Source organism: Myotis yumanensis, unplaced genomic scaffold (assembly GCF_028538775.1).
Source record: "Myotis yumanensis isolate MYYU_CA2020_CCGP unplaced genomic scaffold, mMyoYum1.0.hap1 SCAF_3, whole genome shotgun sequence".
In the NCBI taxonomy this organism is placed as follows: domain Eukaryota; kingdom Metazoa; phylum Chordata; class Mammalia; order Chiroptera; family Vespertilionidae; genus Myotis; species Myotis yumanensis.
In genome coordinates this window covers 28,599,945-28,622,180 of record NW_027223754.1, presented here as the reverse complement: position 1 = coordinate 28,622,180, position 22,236 = coordinate 28,599,945, and the positions used below count along the sequence as shown (strand labels likewise).

The 22,236-nt window shown below is 50.3% G+C and overlaps 1 protein-coding gene and 1 long non-coding RNA gene across 2 annotated transcripts in view; both read right to left on the bottom strand.

Moving 5' to 3' along the window:
* GAS6 (growth arrest specific 6) overlaps positions 1-21,020 on the bottom strand; it is a 50,237-nt gene extending 29,217 nt beyond the window's left edge. The window contains exons 1-4 of the mRNA XM_070408540.1: positions 20,725-21,020; positions 20,283-20,449; positions 6,797-6,821; positions 5,054-5,116 (exon numbers count right to left, since the gene is read on the bottom strand). Coding sequence (XP_070264641.1) covers positions 5,054-5,116; positions 6,797-6,821; positions 20,283-20,449; positions 20,725-20,803 — 334 coding nt within the window. The 5' untranslated portion in view covers positions 20,804-21,020. The remainder of the gene's footprint in view (positions 1-5,053; positions 5,117-6,796; positions 6,822-20,282; positions 20,450-20,724) is intronic.
* On the bottom strand, positions 14,700-16,361 carry LOC139006055 (uncharacterized). The gene is made up of 2 exons (XR_011470738.1): positions 16,269-16,361; positions 14,700-14,824 (listed from the first exon to the last, which is right to left on the bottom strand). It is a non-coding gene; the product is annotated as an uncharacterized lncRNA (long non-coding RNA).
* Positions 21,021-22,236: the final 1,216 nt, after the last annotated feature.

The window sequence follows — 22,236 nt, the reverse complement described above, 5'->3', positions numbered from 1 at the left end:
AGGAAGCTGTAGTTAAGATTTTCCAAGTCTGCTCCCTGTAGATCGCTGGAGGGACTAGACAATAGATGCATGCCCAGTAAGGTTTGGGTGACATGGGAAGATGCTTACCTGTCGGTCACACCTGGGAGCGAGTCAGTGGTCAGAACAGGCATGATGTATTCTATAACACAAGATCTGTTTATGTATGGGCTGTTCATCACTGCAAGGGCGTGAAATCTGAGAAACTTCACTCCAGAGCAAAGGAAGGTCCCTCTTTTCTCTCTTGGGACTCCTGTTTCAGGGGGTGGTGTCCCCTATGTCACCCATGTCGCTCACAACCACGTAGGACCCACACAGTGGATTATAGACGGCAATTAGCCCGATGCGACGTCGGACTCAGCTCCACCGTGGACGGAAACTCTGGACACTGGCTTTGCTTTTGGCTCTGCTAGAACCCCAGCCACACCTTTTCCAGGACTGGATTAAGGGACCCGAGACTTTGCAAACTGAGGGATGTAACTCTACGCACATAAAAACCACTCCTTCTCCCCTGCAAGTCTTAGAAAATTCCTTTGCTCAATATATCGCAAGCACTCCATTCCCACTAGTGACAGAAATTCTACCCGCTCAATCCTCCGGCAATAAAAACAGTGCAAAGTTGCCTGAATTGACCCCATGTGCATTCATGCCTAGAAGGCACATCTTCGGGGCCCACAAGACAGGGTGTGCGTATTTCCCTGAATGACATCCCAACTCCCTGCAGTCTTTACAGTGTCCCTCCGTAAGGACAGCCGGTGCATTTGTGCAGGGCCTCAGGCTTCAGAGACTCCTGTCATGCCCAGGAGCCATCGGAGAAGCCCAGTGCCTTGGCCCAGTGCCCGAGGAGGAGGTACTGGGTCCACAGGGAGGGAAGGGTGAGAGGCTTGCCCAGTTGGGACAAGTTGGCCAGAGAGACCAGGCATGGAGGCAGCTTCCTAAGTTTCTAGGAACTGCATTTAAAACTTCTGGCATAAGCAGCAGCTGCACGAGATTTCCCCTCTAAGCATCAGTTCAGGAAACAGCTCTGAGATTCTCCCTCCTTCCTCATTTCCCAGGCTGCCCGCCACCCAGGAGGAGAGTAAGTCTCAATCCCATTAAGAAATCATCTTTGTTGTTCAAACAATTTAAGTCACTTTAATGCCATGAAATCTCTCACATAGGAACAAAGTAGCCCAGGGTTGCGGTGGCCCTTCTCTGAGCCAAACCCCAGCGCTTTCACATAAATGGTGTTGGACCAAGGGGGCTGCTATCTGGGAAAATATGAACACATCCAGACCCCTCCCTCCTCGGGAGAAATTCCAGGCGGATCATACAGTTAAACATAAAACTTAAGTAACTTTTGTTATAACCTCAAAAAACGGGCAATTTAAAACCCAGGAACTAAAACAGCCTAATGAATTTGAGTACATTATTATAAAATAAGAAATTGGTTTAACAAATGGACAGAAAAGTGCTAACTAAAAACTACAAGCCAAAATGACACAAAGCTGACCTGCTCCCACGCCTGCCTCAGGCCCCAGTGAGGTCATGGATGACCCCGGGGAGGCTGATGTCATGGCTTGACCCTGAGGGGAGGGGCTTGCTCCAGGTTTCCCTCCATGCATGGCCATGGGTTTTGGCCCCTCTGAGTTAACGGGTGCTTCTTCCCAGGGGGAGAAGGGATTCTGGGTCACACAGCCCTCCCACTCCCTGAGCCTCTGACAGCCAGATACTACGAGCAGCTCGGAGTCTGGCCAGCCTTCTAGGCTATCCCTGCAATGGCAGGTCTGACAACAAGTACAGGGCGAGTCCTGCTACGTTGAGCCTGGCTGTGCCCTTCAAAGCTCAGTTTTCCTCACCTGTAGAGCAGGTGCAGTAAACATGCCAACACCACGGGCTGTACTTTGAAACTCTCAGACCAAGGAAGGCCCTGAGTCAGGCTCAGCGGAGGTGGTTACAAGTTCTATGAGTGGGTTAAAATTCATGCAACAAGAGTATCCTTTTTACTGTATGATAACTTAAAATAACAATAATAAAAAGAAGCATTATGGCCCAAGTAAAAAATGTTGCTACCTTTGGTACAAATGGCAAATTTGCAGAAATCTAATCAAGAGCTCCTATAAATTGAGAGAAATAGGTCAAGAATGTGAACAGAGAAGAGAAACCAAGATGGCGGCATAGGTTAACGCCGGAGTTTGCTGCCTCGAACAACCACTTCAAAAATACAACTGAAAGACAGAACGGACATCATCCAGAACCACAGGAAGGCTGGCTGAATGGAAGTTCTACAACTAGGAGGAACCGAGAATCAGAGGAGGCGCAGTGCTGAAGTAAAATACTAAGGTGCGGAGTGCGTGCGGCGTGGGCTGGTGGCTGAGGGCGTGGTTGTCTGTTTCAATCTGGAGGGAGCCTCAGACTCAGAGCTCCAGATCCGGGCGAGTCTCTAGGGACCCAGACTCAAACAGGAGAAGCAGGACTGTCTGGCTACGGTCCCTCCGAGGTTTGCAGCTGTTGCTGGGACAGAGAGGCAGAGCCCCTGGGGACGGACTGAGAGCAGCCATAACTGCTCCCTCCTCCGCCCTGTTGATCCCGTGGGACCCGCCCCGCCCAAGCCCTGCACAGAGGCATTTGCCAGATAGCCTCAGGCAAAGGCTAGATTAGCACCTCCCTAGAGGACACAAGTTCTTCCACTGCAAACACAGCTGATTATCACAGCCAGTCGGCCTGGAGGTCAAATCCCTCTAGTATTAACTATAACAATCAAGGCTTAACTACAACAAGACTGCACACAAAGACCACTAGGGGGTGTACCAAGAAAGCGTAAAAAATGCGGAGACAAAGAAACAGGACAAAACTATCAAGGGAGGATATTGAGTTCAGAACCACACTTTTGAGGTCTCTCAAGAGGCTTCTAGAGTCTGTCGATAAACTTGATGAGATGTACAGGAAATCTAATGAGACCCTCGATGGTGTGATAAAGGACCATCTAGAAAGTAAGCATACACTGACTGAAATAAAAAATATTATACAGACTCCCAACAGCAGACCAGAGGAGCGCAAGAATCAAGTCAAAGATTTGAAATTCGAAGAAGCGAGAAACACCCAACTGGAAAAGCAAAATGAAAAAAGAACCCAAAAATACGAAGATAGTGTAAGGAGCCTCTGGGACAGCTTCAAACGTACCAACATCAGAATTATAGGGGTACCAGAAGATGAGAGAGAGCAAGATATTGAAAACCTATTTGAAGAAATAATGACAGAAAACTTCCCCCACCTGGTGAAAGAAATAGACTTACAGGTCCAGGAAGCGCAGAGAACCCCAAACAAAAGGAATCCAAAGAGGACCACACCAAGACACATCATCATTAAAATGCCAAGAGCAAAAGACAAAGAGAGAATCTTAAAAGCAGCAAGAGAAAGAAACTCAGTTACCTACAAGGGAATACCCATACGACTGTCAGCTGATTTCTCAACAGAAACTTTGCAGGCCAGAAGGGAGTGGCAAGAAATATTCAAAGTGATGAATAGCAAGAACCTACAACCAAGATTACTTTATCCAGCAAAGCTATCATTCAGAATTGAAGGTCAGATAAAGAGCTTCACAGATAAGGAAAAGCTAAAGGAGTTCATCACCACCAAACCAGTATTATATGAAATGCTGAAAGGTATCCTTTAAGAAGAGGAAGAAGAAGAAAAAGGTAAAGATACAAACTATGAACAACAAATATGCATCTATCAACAAATGAATCTAAGAATCAAGTGAATAAATAACCTGATGTACAGAATGAACTGGTGATTATAATAGAATCAGCGACATAGAAAGGGAATGGACTGACTATTCTTGGGGGGAAAAGGGGTGTGGGAGATGCGGCAAGAGACTGGACAAAAATCGTGCACCTATGGATGAGGACAGTGGGTGGGTAGTGAGGGCGGAGGGTGGGGTGGGAGCTGGAAGGAGGGGAGTTATGGGGGGAAAAAAGAGGAACAAATGTAATAATCTGAACAATAAAGATCTAATTAAAAAAATTAAATAAATGAATAAAAAGAAAAAAATTGACAATAAAAAAAATAAAATAAAAATAAAATAAAAAACGCGGCATAAAAATATTCAAAATTCAAGCCTGTAGAGTTCAGAACACGATGTTAGTTAGATTAAATCTCTAAGAAGTCAAAAAAAAAAAAGAATGTGAACAAATTGTTCACAGAAGAAATACAAGGCCTTAGACACATGAAGGTCAGCTTCACCCATTAGTAAGAAAAACAAACAGAAATGACTGAATAAAATATCAAATAAAGTGTCATTTTTCACCACTTATATTGGAGAAGATAAAAAAGTTTAAAAAAATACATTAGACTATTGAAGATGTGGGGGATGGGCGCTCCTGCTCACCCGCTACTGAGGTAATTAGGGTCAGATCTTCATCAAGAGGAAAAATAAATATAGGTTTCATTCTGCAATTCCATTCCTGGGAATTTATCCTGCAGATATACTTAGATGTGTGAGAGGTGACAAAGGCACAAGGATGTCATTCTGGTTTAGTTCATAGTAACAAAAAAACCTGGAAATAGCTTACAAGTCCACCAATACACATTGGTTAAATTATGCCCCTCACCCATGGCCAATGTTGACAGTGGGCAGCTCTGTATGTACTGATATGGGAGGTATCCACCATATCTGGTGGCAAAAGTGGGGTCAGATCGTGTGTAGGGGGAGCCGCCCTCGACACTGCTCATATCATGTATTCTTAGAGCTGGTAACGTGGTGGCCTCTGGGAAAGAGAACTCCCAGGTTCACTAGGAGGCAGGGCCAGGGATGTGCCTTCTCTTTACACCCTCAGGAAAGGTTTACGTTTCGTACCCTGTGCGCTTCTTGCTGATTCAAAACCAAAACATACTTGCTTGAACAAGACAGTTCACTGAAAAGGGAGACCTCAGGCAGGTGCGATAGCCCCTTCAGATAATGGAAATATTCAAGACCCCCCCGAAAACCACAACAAAGCTTACAGTTACCCAAACTCACGGGGCTTTGAGGAAGGCAGGAAGGAGACGGACTTACTTTGAACGCATTGAACAAAGTCTGGGTTTTTTGAGTACGGAGATCCATGTTTACTAATGCACGCTGCAAGAGAGAAACGGGTGGCGTGTCACTCTTCAGGCAGGAGGCGAAACAGGCTTTAGAGACAATACCACAGCCTCTTGGGACCTCTGGGAGAGCAGACTATTCACGCTGACCTGAGTGCTCCGGTCCGCCAGCAATAACGCCGTTTAGCTTTTGTTAATACACTTTAACAAATGAAAGTGCCTCCACCGAGGGGCAGACTGTGCACACCGTCCGCAGCTCCTCCAGGGGCTCCCTCTGCTCGTGTACGGAAGAATCACTAAGAACATCCAGTAAGTTTTCTGGTCGTAGTCAGAGAGCTAAACTTCCATTTCAAATGGACCTTACTGTGAAAGTCAAGCTGTCTGAGGTGCTGTATGCCAGTGGTTCTCAACCTTCTGGCCCTTTAAATACAGTTCCTCATGTTGTGACCCAACCATAAAATTATTTTCGTTGCTACTTCATAACTGTAATGTTGCTACTGTTATGAACCGTAATGTAAATATCTGATATGCAGTATGGTCTTAGGCAACCCCTGTGAAAGGGTTGTTCGACCGCCAAAGGGGTCGAGGCCCACCACTGCGTATGCAGACTGACACTGGCTATTCCGCACGGGCATGGGGATGGGGACGGGAGGCTTGGCCTCTTGAGCACATGCATCCCGGGATGATAGGAAGCTTGAAGTTGTGCAGAATGGGTGTTGAACCAGTTCATCGGGTCCTTCCACAGGTCCCTGCTACTTCTCTGTGCCTAAGGGGACACTGGCCCGGCAACAGATGGCCCCTAAAGGGTGGGCTCATGGGATAACTGGTCATCCTTTGCCTCAGGAAACAAACCTCGCATACCCAGGAGCGAGGCCAGCAGAGACCAACAGAGCACCCAGAAGCAGGCGGGTTCCTGGGCTTTTCAGGGCCAGTCACCGGTCCATTCGGCCTGTTGCCAGATACAGACCCAGAGAAGGTACCTCTAGGAAAATGTAAGGCCAATGGGACATTTACCTACATGGACTTTATAAAATTAACAAGGAAGACCTGGAATACATTTCTCTCATTGTAAGTGATATGCATCCCAAACCATCTTAGAACGGTATTCGTTGAAGGAGCAGTTCTCAGGGGAACCCAGGGCCCTTCGGGTGGTTGGGGAGGTCAGTGTCATCGTCCTGATAGGACTCAGTTGTCGTTTGCCCTTTACTCTCTCTCTCCCCCCAGCGTACAGTAGAGCCACCCTCACACAATGACATCACTGCTCAGTGGCCAAGCGTGTTTGCTTGTACATTCCTGTCATTCAAATGAAATAAAAACGTTCTTTAATGTTCTCAGTTTTAATTACCAGCCACGTGAATAAAAGCTCTTTGGCATCCTCAGTAATGTCAGAAATGCAGAGTCCTGAGATCAAAAAGTCTGAGAATTACTGAATCGGTCATATCCCCAAATAATAAGCTAAACTTGGACTCAGAGCAGAAAAGAGGTTTGCAAATAATGGCATTGGATTGAGGTTAACACGGATCATTATGGTACAAAAGACACAAGTGTTTTGACCTACGTGCTCTGGATAGTTTCAAACTCTCTGTATAATTAAGCGATCTTCCCTCCAGGAATAACTTGGTAAATGAGGTTTTGACCCCTTGTTTCTCTGACATGTAACGACTATCCCCCAACTATGCCTTTATGACAACTAAAGGAAGCAGTGATTTAAACTTACCTAAGTATCTGGGATAAAAGTATTCCTGCGGAAAAAGAAAAAGGGCAACAGTTTACTGGCACAATATGAGGCTTCCTACACAGCAGAGTCCCCAGTTGGTTCATCGGACCTCGCCTTTCTCCCCCAGTAGATAGAAATAGACTCTCGGGGAGCAGGTGTCTGAGGAGAGCGGAGAATTTCTCCACAGATGGCTCAGTGTCAGGGCCAGCAGAGCGAGCACCACCCAGAAAGCCACTTCCTGCCTGGAGGCACGAGGGAAGTGAGAGGGGACAGCCCAGGCGGCTTCTGCAGAACCGTGAACGTGGTTAGACTTTCTGTAACCAGCAACAGCGATGCCCTTTGTGGCGACTTTGAAGGCGCCACTCAAAGTGTCTCAGAGGACGAGAAATAATGCAAGTAAAGGCCAGGTCTTAGACCCTTGTGGATGGAGGGGTCCTCACAGACACGTGGAGACCTTGTGTGACTATCCACACATAGGCACTGATGTGCCTTGCCTGTGTTTGTAAACCATAGTGGTGCTGGGTGAGTTATGGAGGGTATAAGCGAGGAGTCTTCTGTCCATAAATGCAAGCTAAAGACTTCTGCACTGCACAGGGGACTGTCAAATACGAGAACCACCCGCCCTACCTCGGCGAGCAGCAGGGACCTGCTGGGAAGCCCTTCAGGCTGTGGCTGGTTAAAGCAGCCCCACCACATCCACTCTGATCTCCCCCTTTGGGCCAGTCATGGAACAGTTTGGCCCTAATTACCCCCCTTCATGGAACCAAGCAGCTGACTAAGCAACGTCAGCCACTAGATGTTGGGTGTCAACTGCATGCTGGTGACATTCCACATTTTTACATTGTTTTGTTTGATTCTCACAACCACATCCAAGGAAGGTCTTTTGTATTAACCCATTATCACAGACGAGGACACTGAGGCTCAATGGGGGTGGTGGAGTGTGACTGAGGTCACGAAGCTAGAAAGGGCTCCCAGTGGCACACTGCATCCCGGAAGAGCGTGGACGGGAGCGGGTGCGTGGCATTTGAAGAGTGATGGGCAGAGGTGCCCCCAGGGCCACCCACACAGGGCGCTGCTCTTCCACAGATTTGCCAGCTTCATACACTGGTCTTGGCACAGCCTCGTCCGTCACCTTCACTCGAATGTGTGGCCAGAGCTCCCTCCTCGCTGTTTGTGAAAGAGGCAGGCTGGGTGGTACCACGTGAGGGCAATGAGAGTTCTTAGACTGGGTGGAGCTGGGAACGCTTTGCTAAGATGCACACAGATGAGATTTTAGAAAGTCATGTTCTAGTAAAGGTGTGATTTTAAAAACCAAAACTCTTAAACCCGTTACAGGAAAGGTAATAGAGCAAGTTTGCTATTTCAGCTTGTGTGACAGTCGCAAAGATAACGTTCAGTGACAAAGAGGCCAGGTTTGGAGGTCGGAGCTACGAAGGCAGGAGGGATTGCCCCTCTTTGCCAGCATTCAGAGGCCCCTGGCATTCCTGGTTTCACTTCCTTCTCTTGCTTTGGGTCAGGGACTGGCCAACTGCCGAGCACAGGAAAGGAGGCCAGGCCAGGTGCGCGCCGGTGAAACCTCTCGGACCAGAGGGTGGAGGAGGCTTGCTGCCTCCTTCATGGGGTGCAAGCAGGCCCGTGACATCTTTCTGGGTTTAGAGCAGCCGTGGGCAAACTACGGCCTGCGGGCGGGATCCAGCCCGTTTGAAATGAATAAAACTAAAAAAAAAAAAAGACCGTACCCTTTTATGTAATGATGTTTACTTTGAATTTATATTAGTTCACACAAACACTCCATCCATGCTTTTGTTCCGGCCCTCCGGTCCAGTTTAAGAACCCATTGTGGCCCTCGAGTCAAAAAGTTTGCCCACCCCTGGTTTAGAGGGAGAACAAAGGCCGCAGAGCTTTGTCACAAACGGAAAGGTGTTGGCTCCGAAAGAGAAGACTTAGAATGAATGCAAAAAGTGTGCACTCCGGCCTAGGAAACTGATCATTAGGTTAAGAAAGAATGGAAAACAATGAACAACTCCGAGCAAAGTATCCTCATTACACATAAACATTTACATGATCACAACTTCCCGGAAAGGTGTATCATATTGTTCAAAATCGTGCTTAGTTTATAGTTATGTGTTGCATGCTTTAATAACGAGTTCTAATGTTGTGAAAACAACACATTATTAATAGAAAAACCGTGCTCACTGCTCCTCACTGAACCACACCTAATGGGAATGTGGTTACTGAAACCACAGGGTCATAAAACCGGGTGACAATTTATCCTAATTCGTGTGTCAGATTTATTTGGGGTGGGGGAGGGCACATGTGCTAATTTGCCTGGTAATCTAGGAAAGAGAGAGGGTTAACCCCGAATAAAAGCAAAGCTAACACAAATACACATAAAACGTGCTGCACACTCTCCCCGGAGAAAGAGACATTCCCATTTGTCCTTCCACGTCCTGACAGAAGAGGAGGGCTATGAAAATCGTCCTCCTCTTTGTTCTGTGAATAAAGGCACCAGACACAGCACATAGAGCCGGCCCCACCTGCATCACAAGTTGGTCAGGGCGTAAACCCTGGCCTAGGGCCCGGGAGCTGCGTTGGCTCGATGAGCAGAGGCACAGCCCGTCACTGACCTGGAGTCGGTTGCAGCTCTGCAGGGCCTGTGCGGCCTGCAGTCCCCAGCTCCAGGCACCCTCCTCCTCCACGGCCATCCCCTTGTGCCCGACACACACGGTGGGGCAGGGAGAGGGGTCTAAACCAGCAGGGAGCTCGGGAGTGGATGCAGCCCACTGGAAAGCCAAGTTCTCCAAGTTCCTTTTCATAGCCAGTGTTAGGACAAAACTGAAACACGTGTAAGCAAGGTGAGTTGACTCATGCTCTTCTGGATGCTCAGGGCTCTGGTATGAGCAGAATCTCTTGGGCGTGTGAAAACTTTGATCCCCTCCCCGAACCCTAGTGACCATGTTCGCTGCACGCTGCACCTGCCCACAGCACGTCCCTCTGCACTGTACACATACGCTCTCATGTGCTATGGGCACCCGGCAACTGCAAGGAGGCCTGAGTGGAGGCCCGGGCTCCACTCCAGCCATGCCTGGGCCCCCAACGATGAGTGCTGCAGGAATTTCAAGAAACAGGCCAGCTGCAGGTTGAAATACACACTTCCCCTCATTGCCAGCTGCAGGTTGAAATACACACTTCCCCTCATTGCCAGTTGCAGGTTGAAAGGTGACTGCACAGGCCCAGCGTGGGACACCAAGGGATGGAGGGGAGGGCTGGTCCCTCCACCAAGTATTGCATTAAAAGGTACAGCACAGATTGTGTGAGCGTAGCTGGAAAGACCCGTGTTGAGAGGTGGGTTGTGCAAAAACTCTCAGGCACGGCTAATTACAGTGTCTATCACCAGGCTTGGAAATATTCACAGGAATTAACCTCATAAAAGAGGCCCTAACTGGCTTGGCTCAGTGGATGGAGTATCGGCCTGCAAACTAAAGGGTCCCAGGTTCGATTCTGGTCAAGGGCACATACCTTGGTTGCGGGCACATCCCCAGTAGGTGGTGTGCAGGAGGCAGCTGATCGATGTTTCTCTCTCATCTAACTCTCTATCCCTCTCCCTTCCTCTGTAAAAAAATCAATAATATATATATATATATATATATATATATATATATATATATATATATATATATATGTATATATATTTTTTCTCTTTTTTTTTTAAAAGAGGTTTGTTCCCAAATAACTTTTCCCCATAGCAGAGATGCCCAGTTCTCCTTCCATCCTTAGTAACAGAACTTTGGGTTTATTTCAGAGCTGCACTGCACTCAGCCAGCTACACTACATTCCCAGCTTCTCTTGCAAGGAGGGGTGGCCTTGTGACAAAATTCTAGCCAATAAGATGTGAGCACAGGGTGAAACTGAGTGAAGAGAGTTGGGAGAGGGGAGCTTTGCTTCTCCACCTTCCTTGCTACAGTGCAGATGTGATGTCTGGTGCTCCAGCATCTTGGCAGGCGTGTGAGGAGGCCTTGAAGACAAAAGCCACGCACAGTACAGCGGAGCACAAACAGGTCATGTGAGTCTGCGGGCGCTACTGAGCAGCACGACTCAGCCTTCCTCCCGCCTCTTGCACGAGAAATACACTTCTGTCTCCTTGTTTACATTTTTCAAATGTATGAAGCAAAAAATATCAGGCTAGCTGAATTTGACAGATCAGTGCCAACAGAACTGTAATCACCCGCAAAGTGAAATTATAAATCTACCAAGGGTCAAGATCTCATGAGTTCATGAGAATGTCTGGGAGCCACCCAGTGCAGAGGCATTGACAAGTCAGGGTGTAGGCCAAAAGAAGGAGACGTCTGTGAGTGTCATAGAATGGCTGCTTCCAAGAGAATAACCTGATGATTAAGAATATGGACAAAGCCATCACACATTTTTTTTTGTTGTTAGCAAAAATATCTCCATTTATGGTCAGAAGAAACGTCCTAAAAATCATGGTTTTCGGAAAAATCGTGCCTGGCTCCCTCCCCAAATTCTTACTTCCATCTTCCTTTGTTCTAAAAATTTAGTGCCTAATTGCATTTGTACTCTGACTTTTATAGAGTATGAGATGGACCAAATTTATTTCTATATTTTACAGTTTCATTTCCCAAGACTGATTTGTATACTTACTGTGTAATGTGATGTGTTTTAACTGGAGTCACTTTCAAAGACCTCTCTTCCTGTACTCATGTGCTCTCCTGGCAAAGGCCTCTCTCGCTTTGCACAGCGCTGGCTGATCATCAACAGCTTTGCTCAGCAAACTCCTTGGTTCTCAAGGCCAAACGCAGCAATGTCACTCACTGAGTGAGGAAGATGTGCTGACAGGAAGGAGCAGGAAACAGCCAGCCCTCGCGGGATTGGGGCGTGGTGGTGGACCCTGCCTGCTAGGCCAGCCACCTTCTTATTGGGGAAACGAGATTCACAGGGGCGAACCAGTAGAGCTTTATTAAAATTATGTCTATACTATCCTCACACGTGGAAGAAGGCAGAGAGAGAACCAGAAATGGCAGCTGTGGAGGTGGAGGAGGGGCTGCCAGCCAGGGAATGTGGCCCCTCTAGATGCTGAAAGATGAGTGAGGATGGATTCTCCCCCAGGAACCTCTAGAAGGAAGCAGCCATGGGACACCTTGGTTTTAGCCCCGGGGACCCAACCGGACTTCGGACCTCCAGAGCTGTAAGTTTATGCTGATTGGCCACAGCCCCAGCGAGGAAGCAGTGTACTCCCTTTGCTTATGTCATCCTCACCGAGTCACATAAGGCGGCCGCTCCGTCTCCAGCGACAGGTGGCCGCTGGAACTTGGAGAGCTCCAGCCGTTGCCCTGGCTGCACAGCCCCTGGGCTGAGATTTGAGCGCTGTCCATCTGCTGGAATCAAAGACCACACCCCGAGGGCCCCAAGCAGGGTGCCTGCGGGTAGAATACACACAGCCAGGAGCATCGCTGGAGCAGAGAAACAGGGAGGGAAATCCGTCTGTTTTGGACGTGGAAGAGGCCTGGTGATCTCGGGTGCTGGAGAGGGTGCGCTGCCTCGACAGGCCCGGTGAGAGAGTTGGGCTTGATCCCAAAACGTTCAGGGGAGCGGCTGTGCCCGGTTGTTTGGGGGTGTGAATGGGCGCAGACAGGCCAGTGGGGAGCTTTACAGACGGGAGGGAATGTCAGCCTGTCCACCATGGCCGAGGGCGGTCAGGGAGGCGGTAAGCAGGAGACATGCCCCGGGAGGAGGCCTCAGGACGAGGCCGCTGGTTACAGGCAGTGGTGGGAGGGGATGGAGAGCAGAGGGGATTGAGACTTTTACCCAAGGCCTGAGAGGCTGAGCAGCATGGACCAAAATGGGGAAGGAGGAAAGAAGCCAGTGTGAGGGAGGAAGAGAGAGATGAGAAGCGGAGAAGAGGAGAGTGTGGTGGGAAGCACCGTTGGCACCCACCCACAGCTTACAGGCTTAACGGTGGCGGGAGGAGAGCCCATGACCACCTCCCCTCCTCCTTCCCCCCTTGGATGGCACAGTTCTCCCTGCTTTAGGGAAACCGGGCAGGTACTAAGGAATACACACCAACATCACAAATGCAAAATTATACTTCTCTTTTTATGTTTTCTTTGGGAAAAACAAAATGAGGCATTTTCCCATCACGTAAACTAGAAGAAAATACTTACCAGAGTACAGGATTAACAACTTAGTAGTTTAAAGCAATATTTGGGGCAAAGGTATTTTTCTCTAGAAGCCACTATCTAGCCCAGGGGTGGGCAAACTTTTTGACTCGAGGGCCACAATGGGTTCTTAAACTGGACCGGAGGGCCGGAACAAAAGCATGGATGGAGTGTTTGTGTGAACTAATATAAATTCAAAGTAAACATCATTACATAAAAGGGTACAGTCTTTTTTTTTTAGTTTTATTCATTTCAAATGGGCCGGATCTGGCCCGCGGGCCGTAGTTTGCCCACTGGTTGTATAGACAATTCTTTGGACCCACGCTCTGAAGGTCTCTATCACTTCAGCATTTGCATGTTAAACTTGGGGTTGGGGGACCTGAGTTTCCATCTGAGTCCTCCCACTAACTTGACAAGTCCTGAGTTAACTTGGACAAGTCCCTTAATAGATTCTTGGGCCCCAGTTTCACGGGAGTGCTTAAAACAAGATGATGCCCAAGACTCTCATCTGCCATAAACATTATTGCAAAATTCTTGTTTGTTCCTAGCTTATGAAAGGGAAATTTATGAGCACCTGGGTGCCTCTCTGGGTCCATGCTAAATCACAGCGTGCATGTGGTAAGCGTGACGTGGACAAGGATAACTCGGAGAATGCATCTGGTGATTACGGCTGTAGCAAGCACGCAGGCAACAGATTCCTACATCACAAACGGTGGATTTGCCTTTGAAGTTGAGGCGTTTGCTATCCAATGAGGCAGGAAGTAAGCACAAACCCACATGCCTATGTCAGCCCCTGGACAACTGCCAACAGGACCCTCCTAAGCAGCCTTCCATTCCTTTCTGAAGCGTCGTGCTAAAGAAATGTGTGTCCACAGCAGAGGGTTCCAGGCAGGCTGCACCTGCAGCCGCCAGTCACCCAGCCATCCCAGGCAGATGGCCCCAGCCAGCCCCAGGGAGGCCCTGGGCCGCTGAGTGTGAGGCTGCAGCAGTGACCAGGGCTCCCCGCCCAGGATCTGGCGGAGCCCAGCCGTGTGATGTCCAAGGAGCCCAACATTCCAAGAAGAGATCTTTGAAAAACTGGGTCTAGATGGCAGGCTTTAGAGACCAATGTGGGGAAAATGTATTTTATTATCATGGGCACTAACACCAGAAAGAAACAAATTTCAGCTGCAATTTAAAAAAACAAGCCCAAAGAAAACAAGTATGGTATTAAAAAGTATGACAGTGCTATGTTACTATCTCTCGGGAATATTACATTTTGAATCCCTGCAATCAGTCCAAGCAGAACTGTGCCTTTGTCAGAGGGAGATAAAGGACTGATGTCCTTCTGAACTTCTTCCACTTCCAACTCCCCTTTAAAAATTAATTCAAAGCTTTTAATGAACGACTGTGTCAGGGTCAAATGTACAAGGCATATGCACCAGGTGTGCAATGAAATCACTGGCCTATAATAACCACTGAAGAGGCAGAGTATTTCCAACATCAAATACGAACCCTTAACCCACAACGACTCTGTGCATTACAGAAACAGCTCCCGGTCTGACCTTAGAAAAACCAGGGGAAACGAAGCGTGAAGGAGTTGGGACACCTGCCAATGGTGCTGGAGACTGTTCACCTGGGAGGTGTTTGAAATGTCCTGGCCCAGCCCCTTGGAATTTCAAGAAACAGGCCATCAGCATCAGTTTCTTAAAAGGGCGTTTTGTTCCTAAATAACAAAGGCAGACGTTCAGTGTTTTTTGAAATGTCTTTAATTGGTTTTCCGCAGATGTTGAGCCCATTGGCGAGGATGAGGTGTAATTTATGGGCCTGGCCTGTTATTACGCCGGAGAGCCTGGCACTAAGTCCCTGCAGACTCCTAGGATTAAAACAAACATATAGGTAGGCACAGGGACAGCAGAAGGCGACTGGGGGTAGCCAGGCAGGGTTTGTATCTCGCTCAAGACCCACCCCCAGACAGTGGCAGCCTGGGTGCCGGGACCTGTGGGTGCCAGCTCGGGTCTAACCAGCCGTCTGCAGGCCTCTGAGCTGTGCAGGAGCCAACTCCAGAGAAAGCACAACCGGTCGAACAACAATTCAGCGACCCAGCCCCTGTGACGGGCTTCCTCAGGCCTCCAGTGGCAACAGCCCAAGTGGGAGAGGTCCCAGGAGGGGAGGCCTGGGCCCAGAGCGGTCAGTGGGAGCAGAACCATTTGCTCTGCATATCAGGATGCTCCCCAAGCAACAGAACCCATAAAAGAGAGGACAGGGGCTGCACAGGGTGAGGGGCCTGGGCTCAGTGAAGAGGGGCCACAGTTGCAGAGAGAAGAGTATGTGCATGTGTGTGGCTGTGTGTGCCTGTAGGTGTGTCTATGTGTCTGTGTGGGTGTACTGTGTGTCAGTATGGGTGTATGTATCTGAGTGTATGTCTGCATATATGTGCATGTGTAGGCAACCCAATAAATGCCAATTCTGGTGTAGCCTTCACAATTTTTCATACCAACAAGCTGTCTGTGTGTGTGTGTGTGTGTGTTGGGGAGGCAGAGTGGGGTGTGGAGGGCAGGTGGGGGGCAGGAAGGTGCAGGTGAGCAGCAGCTATCCTGGATGTCACTGCCAAGGTGTCACCACCCCGGCTCAGGGTCCTGCATTTCAAAGGGAAGTCACTGGGGCTGACAAGGTCCCCCTCCAACTCCCTCCCCACCTTCCTGCTGGGGCCCCACTTCTGCCCCCATGATATCCCTTAGGTCACCCCAAAGAGGGGTAACTTGAGGGAGGGGCTTTCACTTCTGTATGGGGGTGCTCCTTCCCAAGCTGTCCCCAAAGAATCTGGGATCTCAGGAAGACAGGTGCCCTGGGAATGCAGATGCAGTTCTGAAACTGACTGCACCCCGAAACTCTCCTTGGTAGGGAACCCATCACAACTGGGTTCCCCTGCATTTGCAAGAGCTGGAGGTGGGGTGAGAGAGATGGGACATAGAGTCAGAAAGAGTGAGAGACAGAGAGAGGGGGGGCAGAAAGACAGACAGACAGAGAGACCAAGCTAGAGACAGAGAGAGATAGAGACAGAGACATAGAGAAAAAGAGAGAGAGAGACACAGAGACAAAGAGACACAAATGCACTCCAGCACAGGCCAGCGGCCAAGCATGTTGTGAAGTCTTCAGGGTGCGCCACTAGCCAGTTGAGAATAGTGTAAATATTACTGTTTGCATCTCAAATTAAACCAGGTGGTGGGATAAGAAGCTGCAGCCTGGAATTTTTTCCTCCCCACAAGCTGAGGGGCAGGGGCAGGGGCAGCCCAGTGCTGCCAGGTGTTGACGTGTACCTGGACAGCAGGGCGGGCGGGTAAGCCTTTTGTCCAGAATCCTTTCAGAAAGCAGAGGGTGATCACTGAGATGGTGTCTTTAAGGCGTCCAGAACCCACCTGCCTTAAAGGATTTACGTAGAAAGATGACCTTCGGGGCTGGCCTGGGTGACCTTTCAGAAGAATTCAGGAGAACCCCCGTGGAGACAGCTGGGGGACGGACTACCCAGGGCCCTAGAACAAGGAAAAGCAAGGGAGAGGGAAATGCCAGGAACAGAGAGTAACAACACCAAAGGAAACAAGATAAGGAGGGAATGTAATCACCCCTTGGGCTCTGGAGAGGAGAAACATGATTAGCAGTGGCAACAACGGTGGCCTGGGCCACTCTCCTGGGCCCTGGGCCACTCTCCTGGGGCCAGAAAGAATGTGGGTGGGAGACAGTTTGCCCCCAGGAGGAAAGCAGGTGACCAGAATGCCTACGAGTCCCTTCCTTTGCAGCCAGGTATGTGATAGCCCCAGGAATCAGGAAAAGCCATGGCACTAACAGCTACCTGCTAAAGAAGAGCTTTAAGATTAAAATATTTTTGATTGATTGATTTCAGAGAGGAAGGGAGAGGGAAAGAGAGATAAAAACATCAATGATGAGAGAAGATCGTTGATTGGCTGCCTCCTGCATGCCCCCTACCGGGGATCAAGCCCACAACCCCCAGGCATGTGCCCTTGACCGGAATTGAACCTGGGACCCTTCAGTCCTCAGGCTGATGCTCTATCCCAGGGGTCCTCAAACTTTTTAAGCAGGGGGCCAGTTCACTGTCCCTCACACTGTTGGAGGGCCGGACTATAGTTTAAAAAAAAACTATGAACAAATTTCTGTGCACACTGCACATATCTTATTTTGAAGTAAAAAAAACAAAACGGGAACAAATACAATATTTGTATTTGCATGTGGCCCGCGGGCCGTAGTTTGAGGACCCCTGCTCTATCCACTGAGCCAAAACAGCTAGGGCAAGAAGAACTTTGAAGGTCAGACTCCTTCTTTCGTCCAAAAGAGGAAAACAGCCCAGTCTGGAAAGATTCAGATCAGAGAGGAAGACCTAGAGCACACTCAGCGCACAGCGCATGCTCAACAAGCACAAACCTCTGAGCTCAGGGGAAGAGGGTTTGCAGCCCAGAGAGCTGGCTCCAGGGGACCAAGTCTACCTCACCCCACCCCCAGCTTCCCCTGTCCCTCCTAGAGGCTTCCTCTACCAGGGTGTCTCCAGAGGCCCAGGAATGGGAACGGAACACGCAGCACTGCCTTCTCAGCCAGCAAGAAAGAGCAGTGTTGCAAACTCCACCAAAGGCAGAACCAAAATTGGGCAGGTGTGATTACAATGGAGCCAGACACACTGTGGACAGGCAGGCTGCTTCCAGCATCCTAACCCAGCAGACAGCAAGGTAGGGCAGGTGGAATCAGCCACTAAGGTGACCCTGGCCTCTGAGGACTGGCACTGCCTACGAGCACACCCATCAGAGGGTCAGGTGATTACAACCCAAGAAGTGCCAATTCTGGGATAGCCTTTCACATCAGGATACTATGGCCCTGGAGGTCCTGTGACAGTCACATGGCCAGGTCCAGGGGACTTCTTAAACTAAATAAGGCCGGTGCTCATCATCCTGGGTCACCCCATCAGCCTCAATCAAAAAATGCAAAATGAGCTATCTTTGCATGCAAGGAATAAATATTTTCTAGTGAGAGCCCTAAACTTTTTGGAGCAGGGGAACTCATAGGACTACCTTTTTCAACAGGTATATTTACTAAAATACATTAGCAGTGAGTAGTGTTTGGAGGATCTCACCACTGCCAGGGAGATGGAGTGGGAAACCTGGACACATCCAAGTGGACAACTGGTCTACCAGAACAGCTGGGACTCAAATCAGCCCCTAACTCCTAACCCTGACTCCTGACCCTTAACCCTAACCCAGCTCCTCCCAGCATTCCACACTGCCTCTCAAGGAAAAGGAATACAAGCCAACGGCCAAAACCAGACAACACTTTCAGCAGAATAAATATGCCAGGCTAGGCATGTGGATGGAGAACACTGCACCTGTCACACAATCTCACAGCTGGGCAGGGATCTTGGATGGCCAGGCACACAGCCCTGCCACTAGGATCTTCAGAAAGCCTCTGCAGAGGCATGAGTCACTGGGCTATTAGGATTTATCACCAAAAAAAAGGGAAAACAGTGAGGCCAGAACAGACCCTGCAAAACTGCTCCTTAGGACAGGATTGAAACTGTGTTGACACTGAAGGCAGTAACACTGGAGAAAATAACCCTATCATAGCGCAGCAGAGGCAACAACTAATGGTGCCAGAGAGAACCACACAGTGGCAGTCAATCATTTTAGAGCTTGTTTTCAGAAAGGTGACCTAGAAGGGATGGTCAAGTCAACTGATCAGAAAGACAAGTCCAAAAGAAGACTGCATTGGTCACACAGAGCCTTTCGTTTATTGCATGAGACATTTATTTCATTCCAGAGGATTCTTTAAAAGAAAAAAGCTGGTAGAACCAAAACCAGCTGTGAAATCACCCTGACCTCACAGCATGAAGTGAAGTAATGTAAGTCCACCCCGTTTCTTTCACGACTACTTCCCAAAGTTACTTGCCCGGGAACAGATAGACATCTAGGGCTTTCACGGGTCCCACAGGTCATACCACCATGAACGCTCTTACACATCTCCTCCCCTTAAGATCGCACAGCTCCTGCACAGACGCCAAGCCCACACCTGGGCTGCTCCCTGCCTGCACTTGGCTGTCTGGCGTCCTACAGTCTCCAAGGACATTATTAATAGAAATATGTCCTAAGCCAGCACCATCAGGCTTCTGAAATCACCAGCTGTTTCTAAAAGAACACCTTGCTGAAAAGGGCTGGCGCACACGCGCGCGCGCGCGTGTGTGTGTGTGTGTGTGTGTGTGTGTTCGCGCGCACGCACTGAGGCCCTTTCCTAACTTCCACCCTGAGGCCCCCTGACCTTGTGCCCCCTTACAGGTACCCCCCTCCATATATATTCTAGCACTATTCCTGTAATCATATTTTGGGACCTACTGCTACAAGTCATTCCAGTCTCTCTCTATATATATAATTGATTTTAGAGAGAGAAGAAATGAGAGGGAGAGAGAGAGAGAGAAACATCAACGTGAAATAGCCTGGCTCCACATGCGTCCCCACTGGGGATCAAGCCTGCAGCCTGGGCATGTGCCCTGAGCGGGAAGCAGACCAGTGACCTTTCAGTGCACAGCACAACACTCAACAAACTGAGCAACACCGACCAGGACCCAGCCTGCACATCTTTTAATTCCTCTTTCAGGCAAACCCTCTGCTCCTCTTCATGAGGATCAAGAAGCTGTGGGCAGCTCTACTCCTCCCATCCAGTTAAGGGAGAGGAGAGGTAGGAAGCTGTTTGTTTTTAACCATGGTATTTCTTTTACATTTTACAGCCTCTAGTTTATTCTGATGGAGGTGTCCTAGGTTGCATATTTCCTTTAAGGTGGCTGCCTTCGGAAGTCTACTGAAGAAGAGAGCTGCAGGGTCTCAACAGGACCCCTGCTCAAAGATCTGTTTCTGCCCCCAGCTAATAGGAGCGCCTGGGGGTCACCTAGAGAATTGGGGCTCAAAAGGTGTGGAGGAGGCTTGAGGGTGAGCCGGGTCCAGATACCCCATATTCCTGGCCTTTCACCATTCCCAAACGCAGTATCTCCGTATTGAAGAGTTCTGGGCGTGACTTGCAGCACGGTCACCCCACGTGAAGGAGACGCATCTCAGACTCAGCAAAGGGAAGTCTGCGGAACTCTGGGACTCCCTACAAGGGCGCGCACGGACGCATGTTCGCAGAAATGCGGTGCTGCGGGGACAGCACTCGTGGTGACCTGGCCGCTTTAATGCTCCGCGCCGCGGTCCCGGTCCCGCCCAGTCGTGGAATCCCGGAGCGCCAGAGGCACACCTCCCCATTCCTCACCTCCCCCGCCGGCGCCCGCGCCCGGCCCCCCCGCTCACCGTCTCGGGGTCGTTCTCGAACACCTCCCGGGCCTCCTCTTTGCTGCACAGCTCCTCGACGCATTCCCTCTCCAGGTGGCCCTGCTTGGCCTCCTCGAAGACCTGGTATGCGCGGCGCTGCCTGGGCCGCAGGAACTGCGCCGCCTCGCGCGCCCGCAGCATCACGGCTACCGGGACGCGAGTGGGAGGACGGCGCGGGGAGGAGCGGGGGGAGAGAGAGAGGGGAGAGAGAGCGGGGGCACGCTGTCAACCCGGGGCCCCGCACGCTGCGTCCTCCCAGCAGCGGGCCCGGGGATGCTGCGGCGGGCGGGAGCGCACGGAGTAGGGGCGCACGGGCCGGGTTGGCACGCGGGCACTGGCGTGGCCCTTGCCCCCGGGTGGCGGGGTCTTTCGGAGCGGGTCTCTGGATCAGCCCCCGCCGCGGCCCCCGCGCGGTACTCACTGTGCGCGGACTCCGAGGCCAGCAGGAGTAGCAGCAGCGCAGTGCCGAGGGCGGCGGCGGGCCCGGGCGGCGGCGGCATGGCGAGGCCGGGGACCGGGGACCGGGACGGGGGACGGGAGCCGGGCGGGCAGCCGGGAGCGCGCGCGGTCAGAGTGCCGGGGAGGCCGTGGCGAGCCGCGGGCGCCGCGGGGCGGTGGCTCCGGTCATCCTGTGAGGCGGCTCTGAAGGTCACATCCCGGCGGCGGCGGCGGCAGCGGCGGCGGCAGCAGCACCTCGGACTTGCGGCGGGTCTGGGCGGCGGCGCGGAGGCCAGGGTGGCCGGGGCGGGGCGCGCGGCCGGGGGCAGGACTGGCCTCGGGGCCGCGCCGGGCGGGCGGGGCCGATAGCTCCCACCCGCAGCCTGGCGCCCGAGCTGGTTTCAGCTGGGAAGATCAAAGATTGAAGGGGAAGCAGGTCACGGGGCGTAGCTACTTCACACGCTGGCTGCTTAGACTGCTAGGGGAGTTTCTACTAAACCGGCGATCGAGCGTATTAATCCGAATGGGGTGAAAGGAAAGAAGAAAAACACCCAGGTACAACGTGAGCAGGTATTAGAATATGACCATTCACTACAATTAAACCTCTTTCCCACCCCACCACCCCCAACTCAAATCTACCATATCCCTTTTGGATTCTTCATTCTTAGGCAAATTTTCTCAAGACTTAAAACCCACCAAAAAGAAGACAAACTGAGGTCAAACTGAATCCCAACGAGGGCCAGGAGTGACATTGAATTATTTCCTTCTGTAATCTGTGTTTTCCATAATGATGACATTGAAAACCTTGAGGTTTCCCAGTGGACATTTAAGCTGAAAGCAACATTGTGCTGGTTCACAGAGACCAAGACTTTCTGTCTCTCCTTCCCGAACATTTCGCAAAGTTATAGGCAAACACACACAAACAAAAACAAAACACAGCAGACCACTGGCTCTGGGGGTGGGGGTGGGGGCGTGGGGGGGGGGGGGGAGCAAGGCAGTGTGAGCCCGGCATGCAGGAGGAGGGGGTCCTGGAAACAGACCGGCCTCTGTAGACTCCTATTCCAATACCCCCCGAACCCCAACGTGATGAGAAAGGGGACAGCAAGTCACCTCCTCCCCATATGGTTGGTCATGTTGCTTGTGGGTTCAACACTTGAGGTCCAGACCCATTTCTTCTCCCCTTTCACAGTAGGAGAATGAAATGTCATTGCTGGTACAATTATTTTTAGGCCATGGGTTTAAAGGTAGGTTAATGAGCGTTAATACGTTAAATTCGGGGAAGTGAATGCTCATGAGGACCATCTTCAAATAGAATTAACAATTTAATAGATAAGTCATCTGCATCTGTGTCTGAACTAGTCACCAGGCACTGCCTTGTCAGCTGGCGACTCACATGCAGCCTAGTGCTGAGAGTGCTGCAAACACCGCAGAGCTGGGAAAGACCTGTGTGCGGGCACTTCTATTCATTATTTCTTGGGGGTTCTAAACCAGTGGC